At 38.2% G+C, this 13,225-nt stretch overlaps 2 protein-coding genes across 3 annotated transcripts; one reads left to right on the top strand and one right to left on the bottom strand.

Annotated features, from left to right (window-relative positions):
* Positions 1 to 1,971: 1,971 nt before the first annotated feature.
* Positions 1,972 to 6,104, bottom strand: LOC112173489 (peptidyl-prolyl cis-trans isomerase CYP57). Its single transcript, XM_024311125.2, has 10 exons — positions 5,776 to 6,104; positions 5,512 to 5,690; positions 5,316 to 5,417; positions 5,115 to 5,221; positions 4,842 to 4,983; positions 4,268 to 4,493; positions 4,062 to 4,101; positions 3,633 to 3,828; positions 2,994 to 3,134; positions 1,972 to 2,787 (listed from the first exon to the last, which is right to left on the bottom strand). The coding sequence occupies exons 1-10, from the start codon at positions 5,993 to 5,995 to the stop codon at positions 2,653 to 2,655; spliced, it is 1,488 nt and encodes a 495-aa protein (XP_024166893.1). The 5' UTR covers positions 5,996 to 6,104; the 3' UTR covers positions 1,972 to 2,652.
* A 1,736-nt stretch (positions 6,105 to 7,840) lies between these two features.
* Positions 7,841 to 11,930, top strand: LOC112174198 (U-box domain-containing protein 52). Of its 2 annotated transcripts, none has more exons than XM_024311937.2 (8): positions 7,841 to 8,218; positions 8,327 to 8,403; positions 8,678 to 8,799; positions 8,896 to 9,388; positions 9,518 to 9,619; positions 9,948 to 10,376; positions 10,691 to 11,473; positions 11,591 to 11,930. In XM_024311937.2, exons 1-8 carry the CDS (start codon positions 8,050 to 8,052, stop codon positions 11,639 to 11,641), a joined length of 2,226 nt encoding a protein of 741 aa, XP_024167705.1. In that variant the 5' UTR covers positions 7,841 to 8,049; the 3' UTR covers positions 11,642 to 11,930. The 2 variants fall into 2 exon arrangements, with proteins under 2 accessions (XP_024167705.1, XP_040363954.1); XM_040508020.1 differs by having other exon boundaries at positions 8,050 to 8,222.
* The last annotated feature ends 1,295 nt before the right edge of the window (positions 11,931 to 13,225 follow it).

Here is a 13,225-nt window from a genome sequence, read left to right as displayed (position 1 = left end):
TATCAGAAAATCAAAGCGCGAAGAGATTGTTGGATTGCTTGGCAAGTTTGGAATGTTAAAACTTTTCTATGCAAAGGAGACGCAAACTTCAACCTCCTTTTGACATTTTCGGTGGAAAATGCTGGGCCTCGAGACACACAGAGCTGGCCCAGCATGATATTGTGGGCCCCGCCGACGAGACTACTTTGGATCCTTCTGATAGGCTTAGCATCACATGGAGGATTTTGATAGGGCTTTTTGTTCCTGTGGGGAACATTGCAGAGAGTCCCGAAGGTGCAACGCACAGTTGGCTACAGCTCCATAGATACATATGAGGTAGCAAATTCAACAATATACACTACTTTTGACCTCATCCCCGTCAGAATGACTAGAGCAAACCCACGTACACAAAAAAAAACCAAGATGAGAGGTCAAGAACACAGCACTAGAATTAAACTCGTTCTGTATTTGCTTGGATAAGAATACTTCGAGTTATTGCCGTATTCTCAGTAATCGTGTGGTTTTAGAACCAGCTTACAGATATTGTTCACATTGTTCAGACTAGAAACGAATTTGTAAGTTGTAGAGGCAGCTCTTCACAAATGACCTTTAATTATATATTACATTATAACTAGTCTTATACCCGTGCCATCCCTTTGTTATTGTTGAAAGGAGGAGACACGTGGGAGTTTTCTCATCCGCTTCCTCCATTTTATGTTTTTCGTGTTTTTATTTTATCATAGAGAGTTTCTATTGAAACCTCCAAATCTGCTCACTTGACCTCACTCTATTATGAATTAGTAAATGACATATATAACATACTATAAAATGACTATTAAGGACAACAATTATACCCAAAAAATATTACATTTATTTTATGTAGACTTTCCAATTCAATAATATTAGATTGTATTCCTTATTATTTTCCTATCAATTTTCATTTTCCAAATTATATTTTAATAGATATCACTACAAATCATTTTTCATAACTATTCATTTTCCAATTTCACTACAAATCATTTTTCAAATTATATTTTCCTTATCTATTTTCATTTTCCAATTCAATAATAGTAGATTGTATTCCTTATTATTTTCCTTATCTATTTTCATTTTACTCATTAAAACATTTATATATATTTAATAAGAATTAAATATATAAAAATGTATTAAAATCATGTGACATAAAAATGTATGATATATATGTTGAACGCATATTGGTGAGGGAAAACAAAATAATTCTCTTATAATTTATGACCTAAATCTAAGTCAATCCATTATATTTGCAAAAATAAAAAATAATAATTAATAATTAATCATGTGGTACAAAAAAATACAGAAAAAAAAACATTAAAAAAACGAATGATTTTTTTTGTTTTGAGAATAAAAACAAATGATTTCTTCATTTTTTTTTGCACAGCTAAAATAGAAAAAAAAAATACATAATAGTTCATGGCATTTTCTTATTGATCAGACATTAATTTTTGAAACTCAATTTTGATTAAGAAATATATAATTTAGTTAAGATTTATAGAGTAATTAAATCATTGAAATGACTAAATTTTTTATTTTAAAGATAATAATTTGTTTGCAAATTATATGAGTGAAGTTATTTGAGAAAGTTTAGTGAGTAAATTTAGTATTTGAAAATTTGGCATAGAGGTCAAGTGAGTAAATTTAGAGGTTCCAACAGAAAAACTCTTTATCATAATAACCCCTTTAGTTAATTTCATTACAAGTTTTTTTTTTTTTTTAAATGTTATAATCTTTTAAAATTTAGTGAAGTTTTTGACACCAAACTTCAACTTATGAAAAGAATAGAGATAAGTTGTATGACTTGTATCCAAAAATGTTTTTGGATTGGTACTCATCATCTAGACGGGAAAACGATATGTTCAGAGATTGTTACTCTTCCAGTCAACAGGTCTAACTTTAGATTGGTCCTTATTTTTGGTTGGCTAAGCAATTTTCATAGAAGTCCATAAACAATTCAAATATGCGAAGAATCAGCAGCTAGCTTTTATATCATTTGTCTGGTGTTTGGAATGAGCGAAACAAAACGAAAAGTAGGTTTCGAGAAGAAACGCATCGTTACGGTCTTGCAATAGTGGACATGGTCAACCGAAACAGGCCCGGAACTTTCCCCAAATTACTGATACATTGGATTTTCCCATGCTGCCGATGCCGCAATGATAAATTCGGCTAGTGTGGTCGGTCGAGCTCCATTAAAAACCCGTGTGGACTACAAGTTACGGCCAGAAGCTTTGAAAGGTAAACCCTGCAGAAGATTATCCAAAGTCCAAACCAATAGATGAGAGATGCAAGAGACCCTGGACTTGCTTCGAGGATAACTACACATTAAATCTGTCTAATCTAATATTAATCAGAAGAGACTATAGTCAGAGATGGGGGGAAGCTGGAAAGAGCGCAATCCACATTATTCATTGATACAGCTGGAGAACCATAGTCTTTTGCTACTATAGTAAAGATTAGATGAGCCGGTCAATGAGATTGATGAAACTGTTTTGAATAATGTGCCTCAATCTCCCCTAGTTTCATGTAAGTGTGGCTAAATGTGGACAGTCTCAGCAGGCATGCAACATACAAAGGCAAATGGCATGCAACTCTCCTGATCCCATAATATTCACAAGCCGGTGAAGTATCGCGGAGGTGAGGTCAAGTAAGAGATTTGCCAGCCCATTCTCGCTCTCTTCGTTTTTGCTTTGCTTGCATCCGGTTGAACTTCTCTTTTCCCTTCTCCAAAAGAGGGTCAAGCACAACATAATCATTTATGTCCTCAGTGCGAGTCATCTGTAGAGTGATTTACAGGAAATTTTAAGCCAAGAACAAGTAGAAATCTAGGAAACAACAAATTCATATCTGTTATTTAAAAATAAAACTCTCTCTATTGTTACATTCAGGACATGCATTGTTGCTGATTCAGTATCTCTCTGTAAGTAGGGGAACATAATTAATTAATGCAGGGGCATAATCAAATATGATCTGGAGATGCTTACCTTGCCAGTCTCAGGAGCAAATTTTAACCGAGATTTTTGCCAATCAGATAAATCTTCACCATCGCCACCTCCAGATTCACTACCTGGGGCTGTGGGCTTCACAGAAAGGATCTTCTTAAACTTCTCAAGTCTTGCTATTGTCTACAAATCCAGAGAAACAGGGTCATAAACAACTACATAACAGAAAATATCATAGATATTATAAAAATGAGAAACAAATGATGTCCATGCAGTGTTCCAAATTTTAGACAACAGGGATTGTTAACCTCATCCCCTACCCAATCTTGCTATTTGCTTTTTTCTTACTCATCTACAGATGCAAGGGTTCACTGAACAGTAGAAATATTATAGGTCATATGCTCTTCAAGCAAATGGGAGAACAGAGGGGACATTATCTATATATGAGGACAAAATAAGCTGTACTTTCACATTTAGTAAGCTCTCAATCATGCATTATTCCCATTTTGATCAGTCCTTTGATGAACTGTTTATGGGTATAATCTCATTTAGCCCTCCAATGACATCCATTACTAACATGTAGATATATCATTTTTAATAGATTAGAGATGGATTCCAGCAGAGGACAAGAAAGTAAAATGGCTAATCACAGAAACAATATATATATAAGAGCTAACGTACTTCTTCTTCTCGTCCTTGGTTTCTACGCTTCTTCTGTTTCTGCAATTGTCTTCCTCTTTCAGCTTCACTCAACAGCTGCAAGTCTGTATCAGCATTGGCCAGGCGCTCAGCTTTGGCCTCTGATCCTATCCCTTTTTTCTTCAATGACAGCTTTTCTACCCTTGGTTGGTCATCATCAATGTTTTCAGCCTTGGACCTGACAAGCAGAAATGCTGACATTATTCTAAGACGTTTCAATCTTTGTGATATATTCTAAAATCAGAGAAAGAGCATGCCCTTGGCCCAAAACTTTGCCTTAAGGTCAAACTTTTTTTTTCAACACTGAGGAAACTAATAAAGCCCTTGGCCCAAAAATTTGCCATAAGGTCAATTCTTTGAAAATGGACACACTTAAGAAACAAATAGTCCAGTGTCAAGAAAAATCTTTACCTTGTGGTTGATGTTTCACGCTGCTTTGGGCTAGAGCTCCCTGCATATGCAAATGATAGATTAGGTCAATGGACACAAGTTATTGAGGCAATAAAAAACAGGCATCAATTATAAGACAGACAGTTAATGCAAGACATATTCCATGTGAAGAGGAGATAGACAAAACTTTACAGACTGATATACATTGAGTGAGGACAAATGGGTACCATTCGGCAACTTTGGCTTTGGTGGGAGATCTCCCAACTCTTTCCGTTTCCTGAGTATTTGATGACGCATTCGTGCATCAAAATTGGACTCATTATCATCATCATCATCATTATCGCTGCAATTAAGAGAATTATAAAATTTTGATTCAGAGTCTTTTGAGGGGTCTTCTTTCTTTGACTGTAGAGCTTCTCTGACAGATAACTGCATCTGCCTTGTTTTGGGATCCTGCATAAAAAAAAAAAAAAACAAACAAAAAGGTAAATCCCATTGATGATCAATTGCTTATTCTGTGATGTGACGAAGACCAGATATTATAACGTTGATAATGTTTACACTAGTATGTTTTCATATTTAGTAAGGTTGGTGAGCATAAAACAGATAATAGAGAAGAACATTTCAAATAAACACAGCAGTTCATAAATTTATAAGAGGATTTTTTAAAGAAAATAAATTCACAAGAACTTCACAATAAACAGTTACATGATAATTGTAGAAATTATCCATGGACCTACAAACTAGCAAACTCTCAACAGTTCAATATCAACAGCATCACAAGAGATACCACATAATTACCACTTCGTTAATTGGAACCTCTTCCTTCAAAAGACGAGGATCATCCAATAGATCATGACTGCTCTTTATTTTTGTCTTTACAGTTGCCAATTCTCTCTCCTCCTCTTCAGCTTCTTCTCCAAAGGACAGCAAGTTCAGCTTTCTGGCATTGTCGAACAAAGCCACACATGACATAAGTTACAAGCAGTACAACATCTTTCGAACCAGGTACAAAGAAACACATTAATAGACACACATATGCATGAGTTAAAATAGGCACACAAAGAAGCTTACTTCACAGCTTTCTTCTTCGTATCCTTGTCGTCAGTATCATCTGTGGACTGGACCAAAGAACGTGAAAGCACTCTTGGGACAATATCATCAAAGGGATTCCACAGTACCTAAAACAAGGATTATGAGAGAGAAAACTCCTAAATCACATATGATACATTAAGAGGCAAACTCAAGACTTACTTAAGAAACATGTTTAGCTACCTCTACTGATAATATCCTCGGCGGCGGGTCCAAAGGCCGGTCCTCCTTGTCGGTTTCAATCTCACCCAACCTCACCAGATTGTATATGGAATCACCAGTCACCTGAAACACATACACAAATGCATCCCTTAGTAACAGCTCCATTGCTCCATTGCTTCACTCCTGGCAACGAAATCAATAAAGTCATCATCATTACCTTTCCGAAAATCGTGTGCTTCTTGTCAAGCCAATCGCACCGGTCCAAGTTCATGAAGAACTGGCTCCCATTCGTATTAGGCTTATTGGCATTTGCACAAGCAACTAAACCTCTATGCTTGAATCTCAGCCGCGAGTGAAACTCGTCGGAGAAAAGACCGCCGTAAATACTCTCGCCGCCTAATTACACAGCTCAGCAAATTCAAAACCCTAAACCTGAAGTAAATCCGAATTACTGCGAATCCAAAAAGAACGGGAAATTTACCTTCGCCGGTGGCGGTGGGGTCGCCGCCCTGAACGAGAAAGCCTTTGATGATGCGGTGGAAGATGGTGGTGTTGTAGTAGCCTTCGAGGCAGAGCTGGACGAAGTTGCGGGCGGCCTTGGGGGCCTCTTTGGGCCAGAGCTCGATGTCGAGAGGCCCATGGGTCGTTTGCAGCACCACCTTGCCCCTAGTCGGTGGTTCTAAGACGTATATCGACGACATCGCGACGGCGTTGCCGGAGATTCAAGTCTAGTGAGATTGGGGAATTGATTACTATCCGAGTGTCCGGTTGGTTTATTTCGTTTGGGAAGACAAGGTTTGGAATTCGATTGGGACCGTGCGAACGACGTCGTTCCGGTCTTTTAGAATTTGGGCCCTGGGCGCGGCTAGCCGCAGCTTTTTTAATTACTCTGGTTATTTGTTTAATTACTACGGTTGATTATTGCCGTTTTCTTTTTTTACGTGGATTATCGAAATTGCTCTAATCCTAATCTCTTAGAGCAAGTTTATCCGTTGGGTCACCCACTATTCACTGTTTTTTAATGTTTATTTTCACCATCTGGGTCATAAGCACAGTTTCCATACTGACTTGAGTTACCGGATCAGTTTACAAGTCACGAAAGTGATCCAGAAAGTGATTTTGGTGACCAAGGTCAATTTGGAAACTGTGTTTGTAACTCAGAGGGTGAAAATAACACTAAAAAACAGTGAATAGTAGGTGACCCAACGGGTGAACTTGCTCCTAGGTTTTATGTAATTTATAATTTTAACTTGATTCTGTCTTTAATTCTTCAATTCTGCTTTAAATTTTAACATTTTCCGTTTAATTCTTTGTCAAATTTGGAAATAAAAGTAGCATCGGCCATTATTACATTCTTGCATTTTTCTCTCCTTTTATGTCAATTTTATGCTTCATGCAATATGAATACTTGCACGTTGCAATATAAACCAGTGGCGGACTTAAAAAATCATTTATGCAAGGGCAAATTTAAATCGTAATAGCTAATGGAAACTAAAATTGTTGCCCACCCATTTTAAAGAACTATTTATGCAAAAAACATAAGAAAATAAGGAGAAGTTTTTACGATATTAAACAGGACATGTATGAAATCCTCAAAATCATAGTACTTGTGGGAGTAAAAATTGTATAATACACATGCATTTAAACGCATAAAATTATCTAGAGTTTCTATATATAACAATGCATATATGATGATGTGGTGGGGGCAGTAGTCATATGCTAGGTCCGCCAATGATATAAACACGAGAGCTTGTTGCACTCTTGGCAATAGGGCAGTGCATACTAAATGCATATAATTATGGCTACGGCTAAACTAGCTTTATTTGAGATACATTTAGTTACGATTGTAATTAGATGAAATGAAACATGGAAAATATAATCGAATTTCACCTTGAGTTCATGATTGAGATAGTCTTTGAGCCTAATTTTAAGATTTTACTTGTTTAATCGATCAACTTGTTTCGAATTAAAATTGAGCATAATTGATGGCTGCTTTGGAGTTTCAATTAGATGTGGTATCGTTGCTTGATTTATCCCAAAAGGGCCCTTGCAATCTCACCGATTAATATGAGGTGTGGTCAACTTCGTAAAATTCAAAAAAAGGTGAAATCGGAGACATAGGTTATCATATTTTAGGAAGAGAAGAAAAAGCGACGGTGGTAGCTGATTTTCGAAGCTCAAAGGATGGAAAATTTAGCGTTTAAAATGAATGAGAAGTCTGCAACTTCTACTAATTTGTCGCAGATTCTCCTTGACAACGTATCCATATGATTTGTAAGGATGTTTCTAGTTGGATTCAATAAGTTGAAAATGTGAGTTTACTTAGATAAAAGTTTTTTTTTTTTTTTTTGAAAGGCCTTATTGTCTTTAACAAAGAAGAAGATTTTATTCATTCATTTAATTAATTAAATTTTGTCGAAGAGCAATTGTGCAGAAAACTTTGTTTAATTTGGTCATGGGCTCATGGCATGGCCCGGCCAAAAATAGCTAAATGAAGCCAATGGAGGAGGAGCCATGCTAAAATTTAGCTAGTTACGTCCATTTTCTTACTAAGAGTAAGAGCAACAATGGCGTTCCCGTCTGTTCCACAACCAACGTATGCTAACAGAAAGTAGCTTTGCTCTTTATCGCGCACGCATCCAACTTTTCCAGACTCGCCGGATTCAGATTTGTCGCGGGCGGTGGTTGTAGCGGAAGCGCGCAGCTACCGGTCCGCTGGCTGAAACCCGCAACCCCGTCCTTCATTCCCATTCGGATGGCCACTCCCAATTCCGCGTATGACGACTGTCCGCCGATCAACGCCACGGCGGTGGCCGTCGACAAGGACAACAAGAACAGCAACTTGGCCGTGCGATGGGCCATTGATCATCTTTCGATCTCGCAACCTTACCTCATTTTAATCCATGTCAGGAACAAAAGTCATCGTAGGTATCCCATGCATAATTCTAGTGATCTTCAAAATCAATAATATATATACAAATTGCTGGGCTTGTCATCGTGATTTCTTTTTTTCTCTTTTTTTTTTCCTGCAGACCACGATGGTGATGGAGGCGATCATGATCCTTACACTGTGTTCATTCCATTCCGTGGATACTGTGCTCGTAAGGGGGTATGTACCGAAGTTTTCTAGTTATTTATCATCCTAAGTTTTCTTAAAACAACGTTAATGTCCGTGTCACGTTAAGTTTAACATATATATGGGCGGATGTAACAATTTGGCAGAGATAAGTCTTTCTTTTAGATACCATGCATTTCCGCCGATTTATGATAGAGCATATACCATTTTGGGGATTCACCCTCTAGAATACCTAAATTCAAGCCGGAAATTAAAATCAACACAGAAATTATAAGCTTTACAAGATAGAATTGATTTTGAATTTCAGGTTCAAATGAAAGAGGTCATCCTTGATGAACATGATGTGGCTAGAGCACTTTTGGATTACATCAACAACAACTACATTAACAATATTGTAGTTGGTGCATCAACGAGGAATGCTCTTACAAGGTTTCATTTCCCTCTCGATCAAAATAAGTACCTTCTTTGAGAAGTATTAATCAAAGTTACATATACCAGTAACCAACCATCTGATGTTAATGACAGGAGGCTCAAAGGTAATATGGATGTTGCGAGCATCTTGACAAAATCTGCGCCAGAGTTTTGTTCGGTATATGTGATACAAAAAGGGAAGATGCTCTCAGTGCGGACGGCTAAGAGGCCTGTGGTTAATACTGCTGCGCCACCAAAACAACCGATCGTCCAGGGACTCCCGCCTCATATGCCAGCTGAATTAAGTGGAGGAGAAAATGGAGTTAGGCTTCCAAAAAGGGAAAGAACAAGGAATGGTCCAGAGAAAATGGTTGCAATACGCGAGAGGACGAGGAGTGCTCCAACAAATCTGACACTGGATCAGATTGACATTCAAAGCCATGAATCAGGATCAAGGTCTTCAGTAAGTAGTGCTCACAATTCAAATGCTGAAGAAAATGAGTTTTCAGGCCCAATTCCTCCATATGGATCACTGGATATGTCTTCCCAAAACTTGGATTTCTGTAGTCCGTCCTGTTCTCCCAGGGATTCATCCAGACAATCTGCAGTAAGTGCATAGTATGAATGTGTATTACATTGTGATTTTCGTATTAAAAAAAGAAAAAGAAAAAAAAAACCATCAAGGCCTGATTTTGTTTCTAAGATTATTGTCCAACTATCACCTGCTCCATTACAGCGGGAGATTGAAGCCGAAATGAGAAGATTGAAGCAGGAATTGAAACAAACAATGGACATGTACAGCTCTGCATGCAAAGAAGCCATCTCAGCCAAAAATAAGGTGCATATGTTATACCATATATATATCACATCTTTTATCATGATAAACAATGTCGAGCAGCTGTACCTTCGTCAGTTACTCCTTCCATTTTGCTATCGACTAAATCAAAATATGATCCTTGAAGTCTATAGTTTCCACTTGATAGTAGTCACTTAATTTATCTCAAATTCAGAAAAGTTGTAATTAGGGATATTATAGAAAGCAATCCATGTTCACTTGCTTACTATGCTTTGTAAAGCTGACAAGGGAAGTTGTCGCAGAAAAGATGACATTTTGATGATGCACTAGATTTTCAAGAAGATACTAAAGCCAACTCTTTCGAATGCAGGCTAAAGAGATTGATCAGTGGAAGCTGGAGGAGGCTTGTAAGTTTGAGGAAGCCAGGCTTGCTGAGGAGAATGCTCTTGCCATTGCAGAGATGGAGAAGGCTAAGTGCAAAGCTGCCATTGAAGCAGCTGAGGCAGCGCAGAGGGTGGCTGAGATGGAAGCTCAGAGAAGAATACAAGCAGAGATGAAGGCAAAGAAAGAGGCAGATGAGAAGAATCGTGCATTGACTGCTTTGGCACATAATGATGTCCGATATAGAAAGTATACCATAGAAGAAATCGAAGAAGCCACCGAAAACTTTGCAGAATCGATGAAAATTGGTGAAGGTGGATATGGACCTGTTTACAAAGGCAAACTTGACCACACACCAGTTGCCATCAAGGTCTTAAGGCCTGATGCTGCTCAAGGGAGGAAGCAATTCCAACAGGAGGTATGGTATTGGATACAACTTTGCTCAATTTCCATAAACATTCACCTGATGAAGAAGACTAATTAAGATGATAACAGATAGTTGTGCCGATATAAGCCCAAGTAATTCAAATTTAGACCTAAGATTTTGTAACTTACTTATATAATAACTGATGATGAAAGCAAACAAATTGCTTGACATATTGAATACAGGTCCCTTCAAATAGAACAACATGCCAAATGGGTCGATATGTTTGTTCAACACATTTTCCAGTTAATTTGAACCTATTTTGTGACTGATTATTATGATGAATACTTGTCTGTACTCACCTGCAGGTTGAGGTCCTTAGCTGCATTAGGTATCCTAACATGGTCCTCCTACTTGGTGCCTGCCCTGAATACGGGTGCCTGGTGTATGAATACATGGACAATGGAAGCTTAGAAGATCGGCTATTGAGAAGAGGTAACACCCCTCCTATTCCATGGAGGAAACGATTCAAAATAGCTGCTGAGATTTCAACAGCACTACTGTTTCTTCACCATACGAAGCCGGAACCCCTTGTGCACCGAGACCTGAAGCCCGCCAACATCCTCTTAGACCATAACTATGTGAGCAAAATTAGTGATGTTGGCCTAGCACGCTTAGTCCCGGCATCAGTTGCTGATGAGGTCACACAATATCACATGACTTCAGCTGCAGGCACATTTTGTTACATAGATCCAGAATACCAGCAAACAGGCATGTTAACAACAAAGTCAGATATATACTCTTTGGGTATAGTGCTACTCCAGATTATCACAGCCAAGCCTGCTATGGGACTTTCACACCATGTCAAGAGGTCCATTGAGAAAGGAACATTTTCAGATATGCTTGATCCCACGGTGCTGGACTGGCCCGTTGAAGAGGCTCTCGCATTTGCTAATTTGGCTTTGCAGTGCACGGAGCTAAGAAAAAAGGATAGGCCAGATCTTGGTAAAGTTATAGTGCCGGAACTCAACCGATTAAGACATTTTGGAAAGAATAATGTTGATGCACTTACTAGTCATGGATATAGCAGCACTGCTCATAGCCAAAGCTCACGTCCTTCCAATTCAAGAACATCCATTACAAATAGTCAGGTTAGTAACAAAATAATGCTCCAATTACCATTTTAATGTCTTCACTAGTGACCAGTTGGTCTTCATTCCCTTTGGGAAATACTTGTTATCTTCTCAACTTCATTCTTGAATAAGCAGGATTTAATATACAAGAGTACTTGCGAGGATGGGGTTGAGACAGTGTCCTGACCGTGATTAAGAGCAGTGAAGTTCGGAATCACCTGATGGCAAACAGAACAAAAGGCCAGAAAGCTGCTTACAGAGTTACAGTTAAAGAAAATGAAGAACTGTGTTTATATTTTTTTTTAGAAAAAAAAAAAAAAAAAAAAAGAACAGTTCTAGTAGGAAAGTGATATCACATAAAAACCCTATACTCCCACAAAGAAAATGTAAATTCTCAGGCTTATTTTGCTAATTGATTAACACTGCTCTTTAGTGGTTGTATTAGAAAAGTTTTACCTGCTTGGTACTTTGTTCATGCTGTGCCTAGACTCCGTCTCCCCTCTGCAGTTGAAGCTTAAGGAGATTGTGTGATGACAAAAAAAGAAAGTTGCATGCAAGAATCTATACTTATTAACTGAACAATGAAGGCCTGAATTATGGTCATACTTACGGCACTAAACTCTATAGGAAAATATTGTTTCTGTGGGATATCCTAATTCAAATAGGAAGCCCACCAAGCGAAGGAAAGTATAAATGAAGAGGCAGCTAGCATAAAGTGCAACACTAAGTTGGGAATTGATCCACACAAAGGTTGATTATGTTTGCAGAAAGGCATCAGAGAAAGATTAGATTGTGAAACAAGCTTTGGTTGGTATTCCTTCTTACATCTTCCATATGAAGTGAGGATAAACATTAGCTTTTTACATATTTAATTGGTAAATTAGTTTAACCATTTAGTAAAATTTAGTACTCCTTTACAGCAACACACCACTTCTCATCGCAAGAGAAGCATCTGAATAAACTTTCCAAAGAGCCATACACACACATGTATAAAACCCATCTAGACCATATAACTTGGTTTTCAGTTTTCAAGGTTATGCCTCATAAGTCAGATGGGTAATTCCAAGGGATTTATGATAGGAAAATGGGTTCCTTGGGTTTTGAAGGCAGGGATTGTAGGGCTGGTAATGTTTGCTGGATTTACATATGGGGATCAAATGGAGGATCCAGAGACTGGTTTACTGTGTATTAGTGATTGTACTACATGTCCAGTCATATGTTCACCACCTCCTGCTCAAGTAGAGTCATACCCACCACCAGCACCATCATACCCACCACCAGCACCATCATCCCCACCACCAGTCCACCACTCGCCACCACCACCTCTATTAAACTACTATTCCCCGCCACACTCACCGCCACCTCCACCTCCACCATCACCGCCGAAAGAATCACAATCATCTCCATCATATTCTTCATGGGGTCCTCCCCCGCCGCGTTTTGAATACTTCTACAACATGCCTCCTTCCGGTCCTGTGCTGCCAACAACAGCAGGACTACTGCATAACAATTCCTTTCCCTACTATTACTTTTACGCATCAGGGGCTTCTTCTGTTTCTGCTCATGCGGCCTTTTTTTTTATTATCTTCTTGGTTCAGCTTGTATTTTCTTTTTGGTGAGCAGTTGTAAGCTGTTAGTTCAGTAGGGATCTAGGTGTTCTATGCTAAAATATGCAGTTGCTTTATATTGCACAAGGATTTGTACTTGTTCATTCTGTTTATAAATACCAGCTTTTTGTTAGAACACCAATCTGGTGTTTTTTTATTTTCT

Source organism: Rosa chinensis, chromosome 6, assembly GCF_002994745.2.
Source record: "Rosa chinensis cultivar Old Blush chromosome 6, RchiOBHm-V2, whole genome shotgun sequence".
Classification (NCBI taxonomy): domain Eukaryota; kingdom Viridiplantae; phylum Streptophyta; class Magnoliopsida; order Rosales; family Rosaceae; genus Rosa; species Rosa chinensis.
This window is presented reverse-complemented; position numbering and strand designations above follow the sequence as displayed.